This window comes from Schistocerca nitens, chromosome 4 (assembly GCF_023898315.1).
Source record: "Schistocerca nitens isolate TAMUIC-IGC-003100 chromosome 4, iqSchNite1.1, whole genome shotgun sequence".
NCBI classification, from domain to species: domain Eukaryota; kingdom Metazoa; phylum Arthropoda; class Insecta; order Orthoptera; family Acrididae; genus Schistocerca; species Schistocerca nitens.
In genome coordinates this window covers 186,665,495-186,692,766 of record NC_064617.1, presented here as the reverse complement: position 1 = coordinate 186,692,766, position 27,272 = coordinate 186,665,495, and the positions used below count along the sequence as shown (strand labels likewise).

Sequence of the window (27,272 nt, the reverse complement as noted above, 5' to 3'; positions counted from 1 at the left end):
CATGCCCGAGGCAGGATTCGAACCTGCAACCGTAGCGGTCGCGCGGTTCCAGACTGTAGCGCCTAGAACCGCTCGGCCACCCCGGCCGGCTAGAGACTAACGTTTAGATATAGTGATCTCATGATGGATAAAAACGCGATTGAAAAGAGAGGGATCGAACTATGGCAGGAACAGTGCAACAACGAGTATACGGGACGCAGAACCTATGAGCTGCTACCGAACATAGAGGAACGAGCAAAACTTACATTTTTCATGCCTACGAGAGGAATGCTGCACTTTGTTACTGGACACGGACCCTACCCAACATATCTATGTCGGTTTGGGAAGCAGGCTACACCCGCGTGTGACTGTGGTGCCGTGCAAGGCACCCCAGAACATGTGGTGTATGAGTGCCACCTCTTCGATGACGCAGCCAACGACCTACGACAACAGCTTCCGAATAACGACACGGACCACCTACTAAGGGATGACAACACCTTCAATGTCTTGAATAAGCTAACAGATGAAATATCGAAAAAAGTCCTTAAGAACTCTCTAAGGGACAACCATTAATTAGTAAAAAAAATGTTTTTTTTACCAACTCAGACTCCGTGCACCTTTCCTGTTCCGCCGGGCCGGGACTTGGCCAGCCGCTTCACGCTGGAATCCCCCTTGCTCTGGACCAGGGGGGAGGGGGTACAAAAACCGGACAGGATCACGCACCAATTATGACTCTACGTAAAACTAGGTTAGACGTGGAAGATAGGATAAGGCTTTAGGATAGACTGCAGCGAAACCAAGTTACGGGCCAGCCGAGTGCCAGGGGGATGCCCACTGGGATTAGCTCAGTGGGCCAGGCCAACATCTATTAGGTTTATAAGAACACTGGCACACCTGTAACGCTGCAGGTAGCATAAGTTTCTTCGTAGATTAGGTAGAATAAGAACCACATAGCTGTAAGAACACAATTAAGATTACCTGTAGTGAGAATAGAGAGCTGCATTTTTTCTGTATGATAATAGGACCCACTAATGTAGCTAGGTAGTGGGTTAATATGTACAATGTAATGAATTTGAATAAAGATGTTGTCGACTGGTTAAAAAAATGGTTGTAGAGAAAATAGAAAAGAAGAAATTGCCCTTACCACATTCGAGAGCTGACGCCTGAGGCGGACTGTCGTGGCGCGTGGGCGGCAGCGCCGGTTGCTGCTGCTGTTGCTGCTGCTGGCCGTACTGTGGCTGCACGATGACCTGGAACACCTCCGAGATGTCAGCGTGGGGTTCCTTGCCCTCGGAGCGCCGCTGGAGTTGGTGGAGTTGCTCCATCTGCAGGTGCTTGACCGTGCGCACGTGCTGCAGCAGCGGCAGCTTGGCGCGCGCCGAGAAGCCGCAGAGCGCGCAGTGGTAGAGGCGCTCGCCGGGCCCCGAGCCGGCGTCCGTGTCTCGGAGGTGCACGAACAGCAGGCACGACGCCTCGTGGCGCTGGCCGGCCGCGTGCAGCTGCAGCTTGTGCGCGGAGTTGGTGTAGTAGTCGCACGCGTGGCACCTCACCTGGACGCCGCCGGGCGACGACAAGTACTTGAGCTTCCACTCGTTGCGCGCGCCGCCCTCCTTCACGTGGTTGACGTGCTGCAGCCGCTGGAGGTGCTTGTCCGTCTTGCAGTGCAGCTGGAAGTTGGCCTTCAGGTTGGTCTTGTAGGTGCACAGCTTGCAGACGTAGTGGCCGGCGACCACCGCGAGGATCTCCTGCTCGCGGATCTTGGTGCGGTCGGCGGACAGGTGCAGCGACAGTGCCTCCAGAGAGTCGGTGGCAAAGGCGTTGCAGACGCAGCACTGGAAGAGCTGCTGAGGGTTGGGGTCTGCGGGCTCGGGCGGCGGTTCCATGGTGTCGGGGTTGAGGCCGGCGTCCAGGTGCGGCGCCAGGTCGAGGTGCGGCGGCAGTTGGCCGCCCGTCATCATCTGGATGAGCAGCGCTTGGTTGTACGCCATGTCGGCGAGCGCCGCCTCCGTGTGCGGGGGCGGCTTGTCGCCCGGCAGGGTGAGGCCCGGGTGGAAGTGCAGCAGCGACTCGACGCCAGCGGCGGCGGCAGCTGCCGCCGAGCCGTGCTGGTGCTGGAGCGCGCTCAGCGTCTGCATGTGCTTCACGTTCTGTTGCAGCACCATCATGTTGTGGGTGTGCTTCTCGCTCGTCATGTGGATCCGCAGGTTGCGAGCCACGTTCGTCTCGTAGTTGCAGACGTCGCAGCGGAACGTGGGCTTCGGCTTGTGGTGCTGCTGCTGCGACGCCGGATGGTGGTGGTGGTGGTGGTGCGGACTGAACGGCTTCACCGAGGGCGGCGGCGTCTGCTGCTGGTGGTGCTGGCCGTCTCCCGCGCCCGCCGCCACGCCGCCGTTCTGCAGCTCCTGCATGTTGTTCAGGTGCTTGTCCGACTGCATGTGTATGCTGAGATTCCCTTTGGTCGTGGTCGAGTAGTTGCAGACTTCGCAGCGGTACGGTTTGTACCCGCAAGTGTAGGTCTCTCCGCGGGCCAGCCGCGGGTGCGGCTGTCCAGCGATGCAGTAGATACACGACGTCTCCGTCTCCGGGTGCTTCTCCTTCATGTGGATCTCCAGCGTCTCCTGGTACTTGTAGTGCCAGTTGCACTTGGGGCACTTGAGGGTCTTGCAAGAGTTGCGCGAGTGCATGCCGGGGACGCCAGCGCCCAAGACGCCGACGGCAGCGGCGCCCAGTCCGCGCGACGAGGCCAGGATGAGTTCGCACTTGGCGCAGTCGGCGCCACTGGGTCTGCCCGCCATGTGCTCTGGGCAGACGCCGATCGTCGTGCCGGAGAGGAAGCTGGGTGGCGGCTGGTGCGGCTGTTGGTGGTGGTGGTGCTGTTGGTACGACTGCAGCAGCGGGCTCAGGGTGGAACCCGGCGAGGGGCTGGCCCCGGGAGACGCGCTGCCGGTCGTCGCCGCGGACGCCGAAATGGGGCTCTTGCGTGTCAGGTCCATCACGTTGTTGGCGCTCGCGCCTATCCTTCCGTTGGTGCCGACAACACTGTTACTGTTGCTGAGATTACTACTACTACTACTTATACTAATACTATTATTGTTAACATTATTATTACTAGAACTACCGTTTTGAGGTAGGGAGACCGGAGTCTCAGGAACATGAAGATTCTGGACGTTAGCTCTCGCCAGAGGAGAGGAGTTAATGTCCGCATCGCGGCGGTGAACAACTAGGCTCTCCGCCACCTCAGAGTGTCCTCGCACTATCTCACTACTACCGTAGCCACTCTTGTCATCACAGTTGCCTCCCGAGGGAGAAGAGCGCGACCCGCCGTCCGGAAAAAGGAGCTTCGGGTCTTTAGGAACAAGCTGCGGAGTCTGGTGCTGTTGCTGCTGGTGCTGAGAGGTTGGCGGGTCGGCGCGCTTGTCGGAGGCGATCACCGCCGGCACGGGGGCCGACAGCGGTTCCAGGAACGACACCAGCGGCTCCTTGTTCTTCCCCACGCACTGAATGATCGCCGACGCGTTCTTGTGCCCGAGAATGTCCTTCTCGTCTTCCAGCAAGGACACGTTGTGATCGCCCATCGCGTGCGCCACGAACGACTTGGCGTAGCCGAAGGAGAGTTTGCATATGAAGCACATGAGGATGGGCTTGACAGGAACTGAGGAACAATCTTTGCCGGAGTACTTGTCCTGCTTGGCGTCGGCGCGGTCTGGCTGGGCCGCGTCGCCGCCCTTGGCGCACTTGTCTTCGGCGTCGCCGGCAGACGCCGGGGCGTTCTTACCGGACGCGTCGCGCACGGTGTAGACGCGGTAGCTGTGCATGATCGGGATCTCAGGAACTATCTTCTTGTCCGGGAGCAGCCCGTAGCCGGCGGCGGTGGCGGCCGGCTGGACGCCCGCCGAGGCGCCCCTGCCGCCGTCGCCGCCGGGAGCCGCGCCGGAACCGCCGTACAGCGCGCTGTAGAAAGACGCGTTGCGCGACACGTAGAAGGCGTTGGCGATCTGCGGGAAGACCTGGAACTGCGACAGGCTGACGCCGCGCCCGTCCACGATGCAGCCGTCGCCGATGGGCAGGTCGACGGCGTCCTCCTCGCTCAGCTCGCTGTCCTCGATGATGTACGCCGAGCCGTCCGGGTTGTACACGATCTTGCCGTCGAACTTCTCCACGTCGCTGGTGGCGCACGAGTCGTCCGAAGCGCCGTGCGACGACGACGGCGGCGGCGGCTGCTGCGCGTGCACGGCGCCGGGGGCGGACGTCTGGTCGGCGGCGCCGCCCCCGGCCCCGGCCGCACTCGCCATGCCGCCCGTGTCGACCTTGGCGCCGGCGATGGCCGCCGCCTGGTCGTCGTGTAGGAACTTGCTGGCGGTGGGCGGCGAGGCGACGCGGCTCGCAGACGCGGAGTCGCCGCCGCCCGCGATCACAGCCGGTGCGGCCGGCGGCGACGCCGACGCCTCCTCCTCGGGGCTCATGCTGGTGCTGGAACTGCTGCTGCTACTGCTGGAGGAGCTGCTGCTGCTGCTGCTGCTGCTCGAACTGCTCGAGCTGCTGCCGTCCTGGTCCTGGTCCTGCTGGTCGAGCTCTAGAGACGCCGCCCCCGGGACTGAGCTGCTACTGTTGATGGCGGCTGCTGGCTGCGCTGCTGATGCGGCGGCTGGGCTGGGCATGGCTGGGCGGCGGGGGCGGCGTCCTCAACCATCACATGCTGACACGGCTGTCGCGGCAGTAGCGGGTCCCAGTCTGCAACAGGCGCAGCACCGCACACATTAACAACACAGCACCGCACAGATAAATGCAGCTATTAAGTTTCAGATAATTACGCTGTGAGATCGCCTCCATGCAATAGTCCTTCGTAAGAGAACGTCACATTAAATACGGGAAACCTGATGTCTTCCATACACTTTTCAGAAAGTTCTTTAAGATTCCTGGAGCTGGTTGGGTTGGGGGGGGGAGGGGGGAGACCAAACTGCGAGGTTATCGATCTCATCGGACCTTTCACACGAACCATCCCAGCATTTGCCTCAAGCGATGTAGGGAAATCATTGAAAACCTAAATCATGATGGCCGGACGCAGGACTGAACCGCCGTCCTCCCGAGTGCCAGTCCACAGTGCTAACCACTGCGCCACCTCGCTCGGTCCCTGGAGCAGGTCTGGTCGCATTATACGAGGTGTGTGAGAGACAGAATTTGACTGACAACACTTGGATCGATCTGGTTCAAAATTGTTCAAATGGCTCTGAGCACTATGGGACTTAACATCTATGGTCATCAGTCCCCTAGAACTTAGAACTACTTAAACCTAACTAACCTAAGGACAGCACACAACACCCAGTCATCACGAGGCAGAGAAAATCCCTGACCCGCCGGGATTCGAACCCGGGAACCCGGGCGTGGTAAGCGAGAACGCTACCGCACGACCACGAGCTGCGGACACATGATTTTTGAAAGCGCCATCAGTGAAGTTGTGTTTTTGTTGTGTGTTACGACAATGGAACAGCGGAATTTAGAGCAACGTTATGCCATCATGTTTTGTGTTTAACTTGGGGAATCCGCGAGTGTGACCTTCGAGAAGTTGAAACAGGCCTATGGGGAACATTCCTGATCAAGAGCACTTTCGCTCACACAAATCAGTTTAAGAAGCCACAGAACACGCTGAAGGTGAACCTCGCTCAGGGAGACCTTCAATTTCAACAGAAGTCGAAAACTTCGAACGCGTGGGTGCTCTTCTGAGATCAGAACAACATAGAACAATAAGAGTAATGTGTGACCTTGAAATGCTCAGGAAAAGGTAGAATCAGTTAAGACCAGACATTGTACACAAGTGGATGCTGCTTCACGACAACGCCCCATCACATAATTTTTGACCTCAAGAGGCATTCCTATTGTTCCACAGCTTCTCTGATCTCATCATCTTAATCCTTGTGACTTTTTGCGCGAGAATGAAAAAGTCTTAAAAGGACGTCTTTTTGTGACTCTGAAGAACAGTCAAAAGAATGTGACTAACATGTTAAAGTCCCTACCACTTCAAGCCTTTGAGCGCTGCCACAAAAAAACCTTTGGAAGGTAAAAGAAACTTTCCCGACACACCTCGTATGACGGCAAAAATTTTACGTTCACGAAGCATTGTCTCATACAAAATACTGTTGATCGCAAATAATGAGGCAAAGGAATGGGAAGAGGTGTAAAGGATGAAGCGTAGTGGTAATGACAGTGATAGTGGTAGTGATACTGGTGGGAGGAGGAGGAAAGTAGTCTACATTCTGCCTCGGAACACGCCCAGCATTGCATTCTAAGACGTAAGGAAACAAAGACGTGAGAAACGAAGAAAATGTAAAATCCGTAGTTGAACGCAATGCATTTGAAGCCGACTGCAGACTGATTCTGCTGCCGATGAAGTACATTTCGCGTAAGGACTACGAAGTTAAGAGAAACTAGAGCCCGTGTGGAAGCATGCAAATAGTCGTTTGTTCCTCGCTCTATCTGCGAGTGGAACAGGAAATAAAGTGTCTAGTCGTTGTATAAGATACCCTCCGCCATACACCGTACTGCGGCTTACGGATTATGTAAGAAGATGTAGATACTCATCTAGCGAAATATGACATAGGAAGAAAAGTATAAGCCTGAGGAGAAGCAGAGAAGAATGGTTAGGGACATAGGCAGAGTAACTCTGACACAGTTCAGTCAACTTCTGACACACAATTAGATTTTTCTGACAAGTTACACGTCAACAGCTAATTTCCGGTCAAGTATGGAGCGTAAAAATACATTCATATATAACTACCTATCAGTATTCAATTAGGCAAAGTACTGTTCTTGGCGCCGACCGGAGTGGCCTAGAGGTTCTAGCCGCTTCAGTCTGGAACCGCGCGACCGCTACGGTCGCAGGTTCGAATCCTGCCTCGGGCATGGATGTGTGTGATGTTCTTAGCTTAATTAGGTTTAAGTAGTTCTAAGTTCTAGGTGACTGATGACCTAAGATGTCAAGTCCCATAGTGCTCAGAGCCATTTGAACCATTTTTGTTCTCGGCTTTTAAGTATATTCAGCTTTCTAGAGCGGAGTAAACAAGTGACAGAAGAAAATGTTATGACATAGGCAATATAGTTGACATTAATTACGTAATTATACGGAGCGCTTTGAAAGATGTAAGTACCTGACGAAGGAGAAAAGTGATTTTAACAGGTCGATATTTCGCGTGCAGGTTACTAAGGAGTCACACTCTCGACTTATCGTCGAACTGAAAACCATATTTGTTTTGATTACAAATTAAAATGTTCGTACGTTAAATTAACGTGTCTTTGCTGAGATATTTCTCTGGTGTCCATGGCTTACCTACCGTACGATATTTTTAATTTACTCTGGATGGAGACATGAATGTCCACATAATTTTATATAGCCGATCGTAGAGTCGCATCATCTGCCATGACCGACATCACTGACCAACCAACAGGTATTATCAAAACAGCCACCGTCCTGGGTCGTGAAACTTGCAATCGGTTCTTGTGGTGAGTGCGTAAGAAACTAAAACCGCTACAGCAGTGGCTGATAAACTGGGAAAAATGATTTTCACCTAGGGATAACTGCGGTCGGCTCAGAAATTCCTCACTCCGCAGTGGGTGTAGAAAACATCACTCACCCGACCAACTCCACCCAGATGCCAGTGACAACGCGAATTTTTCCCGGCGCGGGAAAATAACCCGACCGGCTCTTTTTTATTCCTGAAATATTTCTTAATTATTAGGGAGGCTGTCGACGTGTAGCGACGTGCGTGATGACGATTGATCGACTGCGCGACGTTCCACGCGGAGTACAGAACAATGGGCTCGGCGCGACTAGGGACGCTCCGCACGTTCAGGCCGGCAGTACGGAGATCTGGCCCCACACCGGCAATAACAAGCCTCTTCCCGGCCACCTGCAAAAAACCCCGCTAGCAGATCGCCCACAATTTTTTGCCCATCGCGAGTCGGTGCGAGGACATCGCGAAATAGTGATGCCATTTTCGAACAATGGCCTCGGGAGCGTCCTCGTATATGTTTATTTTGGTTCCCTCGCCTCTTGCGTTTGAAACCATTCGATGCCGAATCTTCCACTCGGAAAATTCTCAGCCTGCTTTTACGTTTCTCCCCTTTTCTTCTATGCTGTCAAAAAATACAGCTGCCGACACCACTCAACACGCGTGATAAGCCCTTATCTCCAAGTGTTTATTTTTTTCTAAGCGATAAACAAAAGTACCTAACACACTTACAGATCGAATGTGCCCGATTTGTAGTCAACTCATTCTCGATTCTCAAAATATGCCAGACGTCACATCGTGTGGAGTCTTGACTTCTCCGGGGAAACCTGTGAAGCCCACCTGTTGACACGCTTTTCCCCGCCGCATTCGCTTCTCCGACTGATAACTGCTATTGAAAGAGTTAATTGAAGGATAAAACAAGCAGCTACGCCCTCATTCCTGGAATAAGACAATGGTCTATAAACGTGGGTTCGTTTCTTTGAACAAACAACCGCGCGATGCTGGCCAACTGCGTATTAGACGAGCGGCTATAGAGCGTAGAAAATGTTAAATTAGTCCCGATGAAAGCGGAGGTGTGAAGATATGTCAAACAAATGTCGGTCTTTTACAATAAAGGTGGCTATTCGAAGCGCTTACAAACGTCGTAATGACATCCTACAGCTTTATCAAGCGACGAATCATTTCAAATTACTTCCATTATGTGCAGATAAGCTTATCTGCAATGTAAATAGGTATTAGCGCCATTAAAATAAATTCTTCGGTCATAGTTTCGTAGTTCCCGGAAGAATCTGACAGCGAGAAGATCTGTCATCGTTCTCTACAGCTAAAAAGTATAAATATTCCGGACCATACCTAACGTAACACACTGCATCAGATCCACACACCAGTAAAGAAATGAGCTTGCTTTGTACTTTTACTACGATATTTTAGACGGAAGATACGCAGACTATGGAAATAATATTAAAACTACCATCTTATACACAACGCGCGCGAGTCGCATTTAATATATGCCCTAATCAGCGTTGTCTTCTGCAGAGCAGAGTGAACGTACAGTATTTACTGAGAAGCGGAAACTTTTCGAATCGTATCGGACAGAGGAAACACCTCCATACTAATACAGCTCGTGGAAGAGCCGCGTGGTAATCAGTATCTCCTTAACAACACTGCTGTCATTGTGACACGACCCATTAGGTCGTCTATGATACAGGGAGTTCTTTGTCAGGTTTATCTTGTTGCCCCAAGATAACTTCTCACAGACCAGTTCATTGTGAATGCGGGTCCACATTCTCTGCAGCTGTGAGAATATACAGGTATTCTTTTGAATTTTTTACGACGAGGAATATCGATTAGAACAGAACTCGGTTTTACTCACAATCTTCTCAGTGGTTGTAGGAACAGTTTGCGAAATACGGTTTCCCAGTTGTGCAAAGTGGATACGATTAGGGTTAGTTGCAAACCATGGTTCCAGGACCGCTCTCAACCCGGAATACCAACACAATAAATCTTCTCTCCTTCCCTTCTCTTATTTACTGGTGACTGGACCGGCCGGCGCAAAATGCTCTCATGAACGGTATTCAGATCTGGAATAAGACATGACAGAGGAATACTGATTGAGATCTTCGTTTTCAGTATATCTCATATTTAACGTATTTATGCAATATAGGTCTACGCTAAAACGGCCACACTGCACTGCACTCCTGAAAACTTGCCGAAAAGTGTTAAACTAAAATTTTCATCAACAGATACAAAACCTCCGGTCACGCAAAATAATCATTCCACGTATTGATATTGCTAGAAATGCTGCTACTAAACACCTGACTACACACCGATCTGCCACTGCCAGATTGGCAGAAGATTATATTTCCCAAATTTACCACTGTCAACTCAGACGTTTAGTAACATTATTTCGGATGTATACATGGTTTGAATGATACTTTCGTCGAACGGCAATATTTTTTTTCGCTAATGGAATTTTAGTTTTGCATGTATCTGCTTAGCTTCACTTTACTGACTAGTTTATCGTTATGTGCAATCATGCACATATCACCGACAAACGAACATTCATTTAGAAATCAACGATACGAACGAGCTAGGACAAAATGAAATATCACACTTCATAGTCTGCTAGTGGTATAGTTACCGACAAACGAACTGCAAGACAAATGAGAAATTCACTTCATCAATGCAATACTTCTCGACTTGTTAAAAGTTTTTGTAAATAAAGTTATTCACTGCCACAAGACCTGGGTTGCGTATATGTAAGCACGAAGCTGTAAATTCACATGAATACAAACGAGGCAGACTAAAAGAAATTTTCGAACTTCATTGTCTGCCTGTGGTATACTTATTTACATATGCGCAGCAAGAAAAGTCAGGTACTCAATGCAATATCGCCGTAATTTGTTAACAATTTATTATTAATAAGAAATTGAATTGCTACTGTGTTCTAGTACTGTAAACGTTGATAACTGCTAATATCATTCCCTAGAGGGAAAAATCTTTACAAAGAACCTTCCCGCACATCTAGGCTCCCCTACACGCGATTCCCATTCTAGCCGAATTCTTCCGGAGGAGTAAACAACAACAATCCAGGTTTAATAATGCTATTTATCAGCATAAATGGTACCGTTAGTGGTTGCGAACCGACAGGTTCATCAACAGAAGGCTGTTCACTTTAAGATATACATTTTATGTTGTTTACATTTGTATTCATTTTTTATTCCCCCCATGTGGAGAAAATGCCTTGGGATGGTGATGCCCCACAACCTTTACACGCTATGAGAAACGGCCTATTTTAATGGAATTGTACCTAAAAACTATTAAAGTGAAACTGTTTTAATTCCATGTTACGTACGTCGAAAACCCGTTTCACTACGTTGCGATACTGACCGCAAGTGTATCATGCAGCAGTGAAGACTAGCACTGTTTTAATATATGTGTTCGCACACTGTGTAAAGTACTACACACACACACACACACACACACACACACACACACACACACACACTCACAGCACGAAGAAGTTGAGCTTCATGAAAGGATGTATACTAAGATCTAAGATAACAAAATAGAAGTTCTTCTTCATGAAAGGATGCATACTAAGATCTAAGATAACAAACTAGAAGAACTTCAATTTAATAATTTCTTTACACTGTTCTCAGTGGTTATTAGGTACAATTACATTGAAATAGGACGTTTCTCACATCGTGTTTTCGTTACAGGCCACTAGCACCCCAAGGAATTTTTCGCCACATGGAGGAGAAAAGTAAAACTACTCTGGGGCTTTCTGTAACAGCTCCATGTACCATACGACTGAGCATTATAAGTAACCATTTTTAGGTGTGAAATTACAACTCTTATTTATTACATAAGAATAGACCAGTTCTTTGTGAGGCCTATGTGATCCACACCTAGTTTCCTAACTAAATGCGTAATATTTCTTCCTTGTTTAAATCTATCTTTCTTTCTTGTTTAAATCTATTTTCTCAGTATTTTAGGGCATCTCAGATGACTTCATTTCCGCGTAGTCACAGTATTAATTTATGAACATCTTCTGTACAGATACACACTAAAAGATGTAACTTAAACGTGCAAAAACGATTGTAAACAACGTCAAATGTTTATCTTAACTTGAATAGCCGTCTGATGATGAACCTCTCGGTTCGAAATGGAATTATTCATGTGAGTAAACAGCGTTTTTAAAAGTGGCTCATTGCTGTTTTCTCCTCCAGTATTTTGTACACAGTCACGGTCACAAAGTGTCAGTTTGCGGCAAAAATAGCGTCTCGCGTCGTTGTTTCCACCGCTAAGTTTCATCGCGACAGAAGGCATGTAGTTAAATGTAGCTTTGAAATGTGTGTACACAGAAAATCCGGTAGCGACCGTGCTAAACTACTCGAGTGATAGCGGCTGTGAGTTCTCAGTTTGACGAGTACACAGTGGCGCGCCGTGACGTCACCCACAGCGCCGGCGCCGCAGCTACGCCGGTAGTCCCCTGGAACAGGAGCTGGGCGCTCGCTATATTGCCTATCAGTAGCGCGGCTCGCTCATATAAGGCGCTGCTGGCCTGCCATTCCTTACTATATTATAAAACACGCCTCTCTCTCTCTCTCTGTCTCTCTCTCTGATGCCGCCCTCTCCCTCCCCATGCTCCTCGTCTTACGCCGCTCATCGCCGTCTCTTTTTCACCCCCTTCTTTCATTTCTCCCTGCCTTCTTTTTCATCTCGCTCCGTCTCGGAGCACCGCTTCAGCCTCCTCCTACTCGCCTACCCCCTCCTCCTTCTTCCTCCTCCTCCTCTTTCTCCCGCTCCTACGCGAAACTTCATTTTAAGCACATCTGGGCCTCATGCATATTTTATTGTGCAGCGGCTCAGTCTATACACTCATATTGCGCGCAGCTTCGGGCGCGCCTTAGGGGAGGCTGAAAATGGCGCTATCATTATGACTTTTCCAGGGCGCTATCTCGCAGCCTCCCCACAGGCTGGCCGCCGAGTCGACAACCCGATACTGCGGGCTTATCGCTCAGCGCAGCCGCACCTGGCCTCAGCTCTCCTTTGTGTGCCGGCTCGTGCACAAGGAGATGCTGCACACACGAGGAATTGTTTCGGCGAAAATCTCCGCAGCGCCACCAACTTCCTGTCCACAAGTTTTCTCAATACTTGGGCACGAACAGGCTTACGACAATTCTCTTATTACCACACTAGGGTAAACTCTCTCACTGTATTCCTAATTAAGAAAATGAGCATGTACAACGATGCTCACTTAGTTTTAACTTTAAAGATACTAAAACCTCTTTTCTCTCACGTATCTGTTAAGATTAGTGGTCACTGAAGTGTACGGTTGCCACAGTTCCAAATAAGTGGGGGGGGGGGGGGGGGGAGTAGAAACAGTCTGTACCTGAACCACAATCGCGTACTTCTTTTTAAAAAATCATATTTCTCGATTCCAAGAAATTTCTTAAGTAAGTGTTTCATGGTTTTAATATTATCACGGTATTTAAAATTAGTGACATCTTTATAGTTATAACTGACGATGAACAAACTCTGTACACTTTGTACAGAACGTCTATTTTTTCCATCTGTCCGATTACGAGGGCTATCCGGAAAGTAATCGACATTTTGGTCCATCGCGGATATTGGCGGGACTACAGCCGCCGTCTTGGTGATAACGTCCATACACTCAGCATCCACTGGTGGTAGTTTGTGATCTCTAGCTCTGCTACTTTGCTTTCTGTGACGTGTTGAAATGTGCGCTGCAATATAAAATCCCAGTACTTGCGAGGTGTGTTACATGATTGGGTTTTTGTTGGCAAATAAACTGCAAACCAACTGAAATTAAATGAGACCTTTGTGACGTGTACAGAAAAGGAATAGTGAGTGAAAGCTGAGTGAGGTAGGGTGCACTGATTTTAAAAATGTGTTCACGATAAGGACCTCAGTGGTTGGCCTAGCCTTGTTACAGACGAACAAGTGATACAAATCAACGACAAAATTTGTGAAAATCTTCGTTTGACGATTACGGATCTATCGCAACGCTTTCTCCAAATCTGTGTATGAAATTGTGGCGGACGAACTTGGTTACCAATAATTTTGTGCTAGGTGGGTTCCCAAAATCCGAACGGAAGCCCACAAAAAACAAGAGACTGGCTGCAGCACTCGATCATCCTCGAAGATTACGAAAATAGTACTAACAAAGTTATCGATCGTATCGTAACTGGCGACGAGACTTGGGTGAAGCATGCCAGCTGTGAAGCAAAGAGCCAATCGATGGAATTGGGATACACGAAGTCTCTCAAGTAACCAACGAAGTGTTTGCAAACGCTGTCAGTGAGAAAGATCAAGGCTACTGTGTTTTGCGACACCAAGGGAGTGATTATCGTTATTTCCATAAAAGTGCCACAACAATTAACTCAGAGAGGTATCGTCGAACACTGACAAAAGTAAGGCGGGCGATAAAATACAATCTTCGAGGAAAACTTAGCGCGTAGCTTGTTAAACCGGCTGCAGTCACCATTACGAAAGAAATAGAAGTACAATATACTAATTTAAGATCAACGCTTTTAGAAACATCGAGCTTACATCAGCGTCATCTTACAACACAATTTTGGCACTTAAAACAAGCATCGTTGTCAATTAGTCATCGTACAAGTAGCCAGATCTGAGTGAAGAGAGCCAGATCTGAGTGAAGAGAAGAGTAGCTTCAGTACATTTCGGGATTACAGGTGTTGTAATGTGTGTTGTTGCTACTACAGCACACACGAGAACTAACCGTTTCGGAGAATATTTGTCTTAGTACAACCGCTATATATAACGCTACCCAGAGAGAGAGAGAGAGAGAGAGAGAGAGAGAGAGAGAGAGAGAGAGAGAGAGAGAGGTTAAAATACTGGTTTAAATGTTTAAATGCTTCTACATACTATCCCTCCCCCTCCATTTGTAAACACGTAAAATTATCAGTCAAGTCCTTCTTTCGACGTCGTTCACTAGTCGCGCGTCACGTTGTCTTGAATGTCGGTTACCTCCCACCGTCAAAGCGCTGACCCTTCATGTGAGTTTTGTGTTTGGTTCGTATTGTTAACACCATGTCTCGTCACCCGTGATGATTTTTTGCCAGAAAAGAATTGTCCTAGTTATGAATTTCAATCAAGTCGCGGCAGGCATTCACGGGTTGTTGTTTTCGTTCGAGTACCAAGGGGGCAGGTTAAACTTTGCACGCACTTTTTCTATTCGTCAAAACATTATGGAAAATATCTCGTACACTTGATTTATATGTTGGTATTGCTCCACTGATATTTGTTGCAGGACAACGTCGACACACCATGGGTGCGCGTCGACTACTTAACACTCCCTGCACACAGCTCTCTGGTCGAATGCGCATCTGTTGGTGACAGTTGTTAGTTGAAGCTGTCGCCGCAATTACTGCGCCGATGTAGTTTTTACGCCTGGCACAAAATCTGCCTCAAAATGTTTTGAACGGAGAATGTAGTGATGTTTCGTTGAACGTTCCGAAGTTCGCCGCCCACAGACTCAATGCTCCTACTTTTCAGTCTCTCGTTTTACAATTCGTTTAGGTCAAGAATAAAAAGTATTGATTAAATCCAATCGGCAACTTTCTACGAAATCCGTGATCGAGAAAAATCGGGGAGCTAAATAAATGAAACGTTACGGTACACGACTAAGAAGATTGCTGACAATACTTGTGATTTTACAGATTATTATACAGGTAAGTTAAGTCGAACAATACCTACTGGAAAACACAGGTGATTGTACTTTATATAAAATCATAAATTGAAATCTAGTGCAACAACAGATAACAAATTTTACTTCGGTGATTTTGATCAGAATTAAGTTTCGTTAAACTGGAGAATAAACAATTACATATACCACTTATGTACCATCAGAATTAGTTTCACTAACAGGTGAATAAACCATTAGATGAACCACTTAATGTACTAAACCTATTTCCTTCCGGTATCTCTCAAACATTTCTGAGCTTGATTGTGCCATGCAAGCAAAAAGCTCTTGGCTAGACAGACACTGTCGTTTTGCGTTACAGAATCCAGATAAATACCTTGACCAAATGGAAAATGAGAAAGAGTTTTAGGATATACTTGGTGAATTTCAGTTCTTACAATGTACTTTCTTTGTTCAGGAAGCAAAAGTAAGAGGCTGCGTAAGTGTGTAACAGCACAGCTACGTCAAAGTTTTTGTCCCAATTTACAACAATTCCTTTTTTTTCCCTCACAAACTGAGCGCAAAGCTTTCCACCCGCGTACGTCAGATTATTATGACTGAGCAATATGATGAAATACTTTCTTGACTCGTGATTAGTAACACGTCATTTCAATGTTAATCAGTGCTAGGTATATTAATTTCTGCTTACGAGATGACCAACTCACACGATTCTGCGTAAAACTGAAGTCTGAGTAGCGGTAGTGAATGGTCGGGCTGATAAGGCAGATTACAAGAACTGCCAAATCATCGATAAGCAAACGTAGACTACGCTCCAAAACCTCAGGCTACACCACTAATATAAATGCTACCTGAACACTGCAGCCAAGTCAGACGACAAAATTTCTCCCGTATAGTCGAGGCATCAGTAGTGATCTACCGAATGGGCTAGGTGCAGGTATTAGATGATGACTGCAAAGATGCTATAATCAAAATGTGTTCTCGAAGTTGCTTGTTACAGACTTGCTGCGAGGGTCTTTAGGGACATATGCACGAAAAGATAATTCCAAAAACACGTGACTGTAATCACTACAATGAAGGTGGTAGTGTTTTTACTCGTAAAGAGAATTTGAACAACAAATCGGCGAGGTGTTCTTCAAAGATATGAAGTCTGTTAAAGAAAAGACATTTTCAAATCGAACTGCAAAGAACGAATAACGCAAATTTTCAACTTTCGTTCCCTTTTTAACTTCAGAAAAAACGTTCTTCCATTATTGGGTGTTGTGCTGATACGTGATGGGACCAAAACAGCTGTTTGAATTTGCAGATGCAGCCAGTTCGTCTAATATGGGACATACAAATGTTTGACTGTTATAGATAGAAACGAAAGGGAGCCAGAAGAGAACAGTGAAACAAGGAAATAATATAATAACAACAGGTTCGGAAAGCAATGATTTCTCAGATACTAGGTATTGCGCAAATGCAGTTATGCATAATCGACAATCTGGATGATGTTCCTTATGCTAAAAGGCTGCATATGTGGTACATGCAAGATGGTACACTGCCACTTTTTCATGCGGGTGTTCGGGGATACGTGGATCGAATCTTCGGCAAGTGTAACGGAGGCGGCTAGCCAGTAGCATGGCCTCCCACGTCGTCGGTACTGAATCAGTTAGATTTTTTTGGTGCGGACGTCAATGCATTAGGAACACGGCAAGGATATTTGAACGTGTATGGTCATCGACGAGGAGATATGATAAAGACTACCTTCAAATGAGCAGTTATCACGTGGAACACTTTTCAAGTGCGTACCCGCAGTTTGAATCCTCTGGGACTCTGTTATAGCTTCCGCGGTTATAAAACGTCGTGTCGAGTGAAGCCATTATTTTCCAAGCCTTTGTTAATTAAAGATTGTTTGCCCTTTCATTGTCCTCTACTCGGGCCTTCCGTTTGTACCTATCGTAGTCGAACACCGTGGATACCACAACTACCTTTCTTTCCGAACGGGTTCGCATTTATGCCTCTGGAAAAACTGTAGCAATGAAAATGACCAAACGACATTGGTAGAGACCGAGGAATGTCACGGCTGGATAAGGATTTCTTCAGCGTGATATTCACTTTCAGTGTTTAACGGAAACAAGCGGAACTCTAAATTAGGATGTCCATACGGAACATGTATTGCGAATACATAGAAAGGAGGATTATTTACTGTATGATTATATGATAGCGGAAGAAACGGTGGTAGCAGTTACTTCTGTAAAATATCTGGGAGTATGCGTACGGAACGATTTGAAGTGGAATGATCATATAAAATTAATTGTTGGTAAGGCGGATGCCAGGTTGAGATTCATTGGGAGAGTCCTTAGAAAATGTAGTCCATCAACAAAGGAGGTGGCTTACAAAATACTCGTTCGACCTATACTTGAGTATTGTTCATCAGTGTGGGATCCGTACCAGATCGGGTTGACAGAGGAGATAGAGAAGATCCAAAGAAGAGCGGCGCGTTTCGTCACAGGGTTATTTGGTAAGCGTGATAGCGTTACGGAGATGTTTAGTAAACTCAAGTGGCAGACTCTGCAAGAGAGGCGCTCTGTATCGCGGTGTAGCTTGCTGTCCAGTTTTCGAGAGGGTGCGTTTCTGGATGAGGTATCGAATATATTGCTTCCCCCTACTTAAACCTCCCGAGGAGATCACGAATGTAAAATTAGAGAGATTCGAGCGCGCACGGAGGCTTTCCGGCAGTCGTTCTTCCCGCGAACCATACGCGACTGGAACAGGAAAGGGAGGTAATGACAGTGGCACGTAAAGTGCCCTCCGCCACAGATCGCTGGGTGGCTTGCGGACTATAAATGTAGATGTAGAATACAAAGCCCGCTTCTAGCGAAAAGAACCGATGTCGCCGCTAAACACAGTAAGCATCTTACTCGGAAGGTGATGGCTACGCCTCAGTAAAGATCTGTTACAATTCTGTGAAAACTTGTCTGTAGCGAGAGAAATGACACGTGCTCCCTTTAGTCTGGTCAGAGAACAGTGGCACTTGAGATATTCAGAGCACAGGCGTGCCAGCGCTTATAGACCGTGCGTGATTCTCTCCTTCGACTGGACTCGAGCCACAGTAACTCTCGACGCCGGGAGTGCAGACCAGCAGTTAGGATGAAGAGAAAATCTTTGCCTCACCATCCCCCCCCCCCTTCACCCACTCTAGTCTCCTTCCCCACTTCCCCCTGCCCGCCCTCGCTTCCTCGCAGTCTCCCTCGGCCCTCACCCAGAAGATTGTTCTTGCAGAGCTTTTGACGTTGATGTAATTTCACCTGGACTCTTTACGGCGAGCGAGCTAAAAACCGACGAACCTCCCTTCCTCCACCCCTGGCAAGACGGGGCACCCTTCTTCGTCTTCTCGTCAGACCTGCAGTCCGCCAACGCCCCCATCGCCACCACCACGCCTTCCTCTTTTCCGTTTTTGATTGGACGCGGCCATTTTATGAATTCACCATCAGCGCACACAGTTTTCCCGCTTTTCCCTCATTTTTTTGCTTAAAAAAGATTCTGCGCAGACTCCCTCGCAGGGGTGGCTGGGGGAGGGGAGGGGGTGCTGTGTGGGTGCGTCCCAGAGCGAGTGCTGCCCCGAGAGGGCGGTAGGGGGTGGATGGAGAAGGGTGGGGGAAGGCGGAGTGAGCGACGGAAGTGGGGGAGGTGGGCGGCGGGGAAGCCGCCGGTCTTCAAGAATTCAATTAAGTTGCGGAAAAGAGTTTTGATGCCGACTGGCAGTGGAGCGGCGCGCCTCCGCTAACGTGGTCAGTCAGCCGTCCGTCCAGACGAGACAGCCCCGGGCGCTCGCGGCTCGTGTAAAAGAACATCCCTCACGCGCCGCTTGCTAACTAATGGGTCCGAAGTGCTCTAGTTACTTGCGCCGGCAATCCGCCCGTTCGGCGATCCTTTTATCTTGCGAGTAATTTCTCAGGCCTTTTCCTGTCACCGGTCATGCGTCGCGATTGTTCCATCAATGTTCTTCCCTGAGCGGGAGGAGAATAAAATATCTAGCACAGCTTGTAGGGGGCTGTTGGGTGACCGTTATAAATGACAAGATTATCAGAAGATATGAAATCGAGGCATTAAATCAACTGTTAATCAGATTTCTTCTAACTTAAAAAATTGAACTACAATCGTTAAATTTTTCATCAAGAGGGTGGCACAGATGTCGTGCAAGGGCTGAAACGCCTCGTAATTTTTCTTATAATAAGTTAATTAAATTGTTTCTTTTTCAGAACTGCGAAGTACGTTTGGGATACACATTATGGAGAGACAGTCCTAAGCAGTACACGAGAAACTCACAGAACTTTATTTTGAAAATCAAAGATCCACCGTAAGTGAGGGGCAGCGTTAATGACAACCCCGAGACATGAGCTTGGGATTTACCGAGGAGCATTGCAAAGAATTTTAACGATATAGTTGAAATTTTGACGGGCCGAAGTGCAACTGGCACAGAGAATGAGTTCCGCAGATCCTCAAGTTCGTCTCAGGTTTGCAGTTTGCTTTTGAGATTTGGCGACGGAAAGAGAGGACTTCCAAAGAAAAATATAAGTCAACAACCAAGCAACTATCGAACAGCTCTTAAACAATATACGGACCGAGATTCGTGACGTACAGCCAGCAACAGTTCGCATAGTTATTGGACAGTGTACTGTGAAATCACTTTGCCAAGCTGCGAATGGCGCTAGTTTGAAGGATTCAGTGTTTTCAAATTTGCCAATCATGAACTTCGTATCGCATATAGGAATAATTGGTTATATACTATTGAAAGCCATACACGACTTCTGCGCAAGCCTGTATAAACTCATCCGCGTTCTTTTTTATCTCTTTCTCAACTCTAACCTAAAGAATTAGTTTTATTTTAGTTTTTAGCTTTCGTCACTAAACAGTTCCACGTAAAACCTAATTTTGATCAAGCGCCTATGTATCCAGCATGGGACTGAACTGATTCCCATGTCTGCTTAGATCGATGCTCACACGTTCATGGCCTCCAATCGTGACCGCGTGGTTTGAGCCGCCATGTCACGGATTGCGCGGCTCTCCCACCGGAGGTGCGAGTCCTTCCTCGGGACGCGCGCCGGTGACCTCAGCAGTTTAGTCCCTTAGGAATTCATACACATCTGAACATTTTCCAAGCGCATTGTCCACAATATTGAACACACAAACACGCACACGCACAACAGTCAAGAGCTGCTCATCAACGAGCGTAGGGATTCTCATCAGCCCAAAGACTATTTAGCATTCTGTCTCTGGTGAAACGGACTTCGTGAAGAGTACATACGCAACAAACTGAAGATCGACTGTAAGACGCTGCAAGAACCATTGGCTAAACACGACACAAGGTGCGAAATAAGCAGGAGTCGAAACATGCACTTTCTGTGGCTGGTAGTGGTGTAGCTGCAGTTCCCGTAATACTCGCCACACAGTACTCTGCGAAATATTAATTTCGCGTGCAACTGATCGACTGTTGATCGCTTATCCACACGAGTATGCATTCCATCTTCTAAGTCGATAGTCTTTGCAGTTAGTCGTCGTCCTCGGTCGTTTTATTGTGGTACCAACTGCACTGGTTCACTTAATTATTGGGACACTTTTGGAAAAATGGTGTGAGCCACATGTCTTTTACGCGGATATCTGGTCCGGTAAAATCTTTGCGTTTCTCTGCTGCTTCCATTTGCTTGTTCATACACGAAAATCCTGTCTAAGTTGCTTCACCAGGTACAAGTCCATTTGTTTAGGGCTGTTCAGCGTTAGTTCTTCAACTTGTAAATGCTGACGGCAGTCTGCTTCAGACATTGTATAGCAGAACTGCCCATGTCAGCACGTCGTCGATACTGGATAAGTTATCATCCCAAACCACTATCTAAGTGCTTGTCGGTATTGCCTACCGTACAATCTTAACAAGAACAGTACCGGTACAAGTATTGCACTGTCAGAGGTATCGGAACGATTTTCGGTCATAGCTTTCGACTCGGTCAGGATCCCTTACCTCAAACTGATACATTTACCCATCTCCATCATACGTGAAAGTTTGTAACATCATCACGGAATCATCCTATATTGCCTAACAGGTACAGGAGCACACTATTTTCTACGACAATTAGTACAAAGCTCAAGTCCAGCTGTTACAGTCTGCGGAATTCCGCACCAAGTCGGTGTAGATACGATAGCTGACAACTCAAAAGTCAGAGGGCACCTGCGAAAACACTGTTCAATGGGCAGAAGAACGCCATTATCTGCTCTGGCGATGCGCGTTTCCGCCCGAACGGGAAACAAAGGTCCGGCCGCGGAGCACAGCCAGTCACCACAATGGGCCGCGTCCCTCTCGTGTCCGACTGTCTATTGTACATCCCGCGTCCCAGGTAAAATATCCCGGCTTACAAGTATCGGCGAGGAATGCCGCCGCCGACGCCGCGTCGTTAATCACGGGCAGGACTCCGCCGCAAAATAGGGGACGGCCGGTCGGCTGGACGGCACTCCTCGTCCGAGCCGCCGAGTGGCTTGTTTGCTGGTCGCCGGAGTCGCGCATCCGTCCCCCGCAACATACCTGGCCTTAGCGTCAAGTAGCCACGAGAGAATCAGGAGGAGTCGCGCATGCACAACACCTGCGGGGAATCCGTGCTGAAATAAGCACCCGCCAGCTACCCAACTGCAGTGGTTAACAGCAGGAAAGAACATCGAAAGACGATGGTATGATAGCACGAGTTACTATGGGTGGCGCGTTTCTTTGGTCTGGGAGGAGGAACAAGAAATGTGATTTCCGACCACAACATCAACATCATTTTCCCAAAGGACAAGGGGTGTCAAGCAAAAGATGTATCTTCAAAAATTCTCTGTTTTGTATATGACGGTCACATATCTAAAATATCAACGTACCCCGACTGAGCACGAAACATACGTACATGGACGTGAAGGGGGGAACTCATGGTGTCAGCTGCACTTGGTGTAGAGTTGGCGCTCTCGAGTGAAAATGTGTGCCGGATCGGGATTCGAACCCGCGATCTCTCACTTACTAAACAGTTAACCACTGAGAGACCATACACAGTATTCGTCGCAATTGCGCCCCTTGGCCAGCCCACATTCCCATGTAGCGCCACCTATCCGCAAACCTCGTCCATGTCCTCCATGATGATCATGATCATGATTGGTTTGTGGGGCGCTCAACTAAGCCGTAATCAGCTCCCGTCCCATTTTTTACAAATTTCCATTTTTTACACAGCCCCATTTTTATACAGTTCAAGCTAGCCACTATCACGAATGATGATGTTGATGATGGTGGTGGTGGTGGTGGTGGTGGTGGTGGTGGTGGTGATGAAATGATGAGGACAACACAAAACCCAGTCCCCAGGCAGAGAAAATCCCCAACCCGGCCGGGAATCGAACCCGGGACCCCGTGATCCGGAGGCTCCATGTCCTCCATGCTCGCTACTTTGATACTCGCAGGACCTCCATGCTCGCTACTTTGATACTCGCAGGAGGTCTAACGTGATTGAGTATTTGCATTAAACGTCGTGGAGATTCATAGCTTACGAGGTGACTCAATTGTATGAATGCGTGGTGTCATGTTCGAAAGAATGGACATCACGCCGAATCCGTAGCTGTGATTAATATTATGTAAATTGAATGTATCACAACTGCGGATTACGCGTGGTGTCTGTTCCTATGGAAAAGTGCGAAAGAACAGCCACCACGCACTCATATAATGAACTCTGAGCTTCTAAACTATCAACATCGGATCCTAATTGGCATGAGTGGTACAAATTGTATACCGATGGTTCCAAAACATATGTCGCTGGCGGAGCCTCATTTGGTGATTTTCAAACATGGCATGGACAATATTTCATGCTGCCTTCTGAAGCGTCAATATTCACCGCAGAGTGGTACGCCGTTCATCAAGCTATACTTTACACCGTCGACTAACAAGTCGATAAGGTCTTAGTACGTACTGACTCGATGAGTGCCGTGCAGGGCAGCTGCCAATGCAAATTGTTAATTCTTTGGCACACGATGTACTGCAAAGTCTCAAAGGAGCTGCGTCAATGGATTTATCTTCAACGGATACCGGCACGTGTTGGATTTAGGGGCAATGAACGTGCAGAGCAACTGGCGAAACTACCCATCGACACACCCTTAGCATACAGTGATATTCGTAGTTGAATCGCCAAATAATCAAAACCGGAATGCACAAAGCTAAATGGAGAAAGACCGTAACATTGAAGGCACACGATATTGGGCGATCCAGCAACAAATTCCACGCCCCACTTTGTTTCTTAATTTGGCGCTCACGAGAAGAAAAACTGTTACTCTTAACAGACTAAGATAAGATCTTATGAAGACTTTATTAAAAGTAATTCCTTCTCCAGCATGCGATTTATGCCTCATTTACGGGGACAAATCCCAAGAACAGTTACACTGTGCAACACTTAAAAAATTATCCGCTATTCTTTTTCTTAGAGTACCTCTTAGTTCCATGAGAATGACCCGTTGCCTAATGTACCTTTCATGCCATTTCATTCATCTTTGTAACAGGAAACATTAAAATTTGAAGATCTCTCTAATGTTTGGTTTATGTATGTATATAATTGGATTTATGTAAATATTTCGCAGCTTTTATTTTAATGGTTCAGTCAGGTTATGGTACACTGACGACTCCTTATCTCGTTGAATTATGTTTTGCATTTTGTAATGAAATTAGATCACTGTTCTGCTTGTATCATTATGTGCAACAAATTTATGTGCGGAAATAAGAACTGCATGAAACCAAACGAAAAAAATTTGAAAATTCAGACTCGGCAACAAATTGTCAGTGCCGGTGGTCGGCCATCGAAAGTCAAGGACAGCTTTCTACGCTTCGTCGTACTGCATTTCCTACTTACTTTCCATCCCACTCGAAAATGTTACGATTTAAATAATCTATCTGCCCTCTCAGCATTATTTTGCACCATGGTACGATATTGTGACAACAACCTGCTTTGCACTAGCTGCGATCATTACAGGAAAAATGGCTGTGGTCGTGTAAATGATACTAACGCGCCGGCTGCTTTCAACAACAAAATATTTTTCGAGGACATGAGAATCACTTCACTAGGCAAGGGTATTAATTTAAACCGTAACGCAATGGACATTTACGAATCTACATAAACACTCCGCAAATCACAGTACAGTGCATGGCAAAGGGTACAGCGCACCAACATTATCGATTTTCTTTCCTATTCCATTCACATATCGAGCGAGAGGGAACTGTCTCCATGCCTCTGTTCGTGCCTTAATCTATTTTACCTTATTTGCATGATCTCTACGCGAATATACTTTGGTGGAAGTATAATGGTACAACGTACTCGACGTAGTACCAACGTAAAAATAGTGACATAATCCCAAAACTTTGGACTAAATATGTGATAATACATGCGTTTGATGAAACGTAATGTGGAAACTCTTAAAGCTTTTCAAATAAACGTTATTAACATTTTACATCTTTACTCTTCATGTCTACACATTTATTCCTCAATATAATCGCCCTTGCGTCATGGAGTCGAGTGCATTTCGCCCAACGAGAGAGCCGTTTGTTGATACCGTCACTCTACAATATTTGACCATGTCGACTGAGCCACAACCTTACCTCTGCTTGCACCGCCGGCCGCGGTGACCGAGCGGTTCTAGGCGCTTCACTCGGGAACAGCGCGACTGCTACGGTCGCAGGTTCGAATCCTGCCCCGGGCATCGATGTGTGTGATGTCCTTAGGTTAATTAGGTTTAAGTAGTTCTAAGTTCTAGGGGACTGATGACTTCAGATGTTAAGTCCCATAGTGCTCAGAGCCATTTGAACCATTTTTTGCTGCCCAGCCTCGTAGACACTGCTGTTTACCTTCAACAGTCACTCGACGTAATTATTACGACGGACTTCAGACATGCAGTCACGGTCAATTTTGATGAGAAGCATTTCAAAGGCGATGACCGCCTCGAGCAATATACTCCCAATGACATCAGGATTCTGTTTCCAGATTTAGGTAGGTGGACGTCTTCATCCTGATATTATTTTAACTGAGAACTCCAGAAAACTCACCGATTACACTCGGTACATAAAGATAAACAACGACGAAAATACTAGACAAGTATTTCGGTGACGTCGTACCTGTTTGTGATGTAAACGTCACATAAATTCTCAAGAACAAGTATTTTGCGAACATGACCGCGGTTTGTGCGAAGTGTCTTGGATCACTGGATCAATGAAGAACGTTAGTCAGAAAGTGTAATTAAAAGAACCCACTTTACGCTATCTTCAGCAAAAACTGTAAACTAATATTCCTGGAAATATGAGTGGACTTCTGACTTTGTCTTACATGTTATTGGGATTGTTGAGCAATCGGCTAAGAATATCTACGGAGACCATTCGACATTCTCCTTGCGAAGAACATCTCATTTATGCAACACTACCTTAGAACACTGAACTGTAAGATGTATATAAGGAGGATGACCAAGTAATATTATTTTTTAATATGAAAAATAAAAAAAAATAAGAAAAGGAGCACTTAAGCTGAAACTAAACTGGAGCCTTGTTTGAACATAACAGTCCTTCAGTGTATACGATTCTACTAGAGGATATTACATCCCAGCTGTCCTACGATTTGCAACTACGATCGATTGGCCAGTTGTGGGGCAACGTCAAGTGTATACATTTAAGTCTTAAGTATAGTTTATTCTATATACAAAATGCTTTTTCTGCTGTGGGAGTAAACTCATGTTCCACAAAGAAAGGCAGTAAAAAAATCGAATGTTATCAGTTCTGAAACGCAAGTATTCTCATTACTGTATAAGAATCGAAATGCCATTTCACACGAACAGCAAGTCGGTCCTGTTATCAGACTGCTTTTCACTACTGTATCTGCTTCGAAAGCTGAGAACACCAGTACACTCCCACCTGTCGCTGTTTACGCCGATGTACTGAACTGGACAAACAGGCCAGTGCTGACACCATCACCGCCATAATTGCCCCCACTCTGTAAAATACCGGAGCAATTGGCCTCGAGCGTTTGGGTGCATAAACATCACTCTCCCTTTGTTTGCCTTAGTTATAACCTAGTTACACGCCAGAATTCCCGTCCCCTGTAACGGGGTGCTAGAAAGTCGACCGGGTAATTCAGCCCCTTCCGCGAACAGCCTATTCTTGATCAGGTGCGTATCAGAAACCCCGCGAGAAGTAACGGATGTCGGCAGTGTCGATGCAAATATGAAAGCGCTTGATATAAACGGATGCTACGCCATCGTTAATGCTCGTCGCACGCTGACAAGTGTTAGCTCGGCTGTGACAAGCTCGGATTGTCGAACAAGTGATAACTTACTTAGCCGCTATCACAATTTCCCTTGAATTTTGAAAAACATTTAGTATTCAGGATGAAACATGAGTAATACCAAGATTTCTCAGGGCTATGCGCATTCAATTTTGGGTAACTCTATGCCAGTAATTCAATAAGTCAATCAGATACCAGTACCGGTGGGCGTGTAATACTCAAGCAAAAGGAATCGGACCGGGAAAAGTGACAACATCAATTTTACATTGTCTCTGAAAAAGAAACCTAGGAACGAGTACTACACTTGTCAGACAGCGTTGTGTGGATGTCTTTACTTGGAGTAATCCGCCTTCTGTGTGGTTCAATGCGGCCCACTACATATTCCTCTCTAGTGCCAACTTCTTCATCTCAGAGCAGTAATTGCACCTTACGTCCTCAATTATTTGTTGAATGCATCTCTGTCTTTCCCTTACAGTTTTGATCCTCTACAGCTGCCTCTAGTATCAAACGTTATTTCTTAATACGTTTCCTATTATCCTGCCCTTCTTCCCGTCAGTTTTTTTCCATTATGTTCCTACCTCTACCGATTCTGCTCAGAACGTAATTCCTTATCTCATCACTCGAGCTAATTTTCAACATCCTTCCCTAGCGTCTCGTCTGCAGTCCCTCCATTTTCTTCTTTTCCGGCTTCAGTTCATAATTCACTACGATACAACGTCGTGTTCCGAACGTACGTTCTCAGAAATTTCTTCGACAAATTAACGCCAATGTTTAATATTAGCAGGCAAGGAATGTTCTCTTTCC

General features: G+C 47.0%; 1 protein-coding gene across 2 annotated transcripts in view; it reads right to left on the bottom strand.

The window, feature by feature from the left end:
- LOC126251330 (zinc finger homeobox protein 3) overlaps window positions 1-27,272 on the bottom strand; it is a 112,268-nt gene that overhangs the window by 46,210 nt on the left and 38,786 nt on the right. For both annotated transcript variants that reach the window (XM_049951675.1, XM_049951674.1), the window contains exon 2: window positions 1,124-4,710. In XM_049951675.1, the coding sequence (XP_049807632.1) occupies window positions 1,124-4,637 (3,514 nt within the window). In that variant the 5' untranslated portion in view covers window positions 4,638-4,710. The remainder of the gene's footprint in view (window positions 1-1,123; window positions 4,711-27,272) is intronic.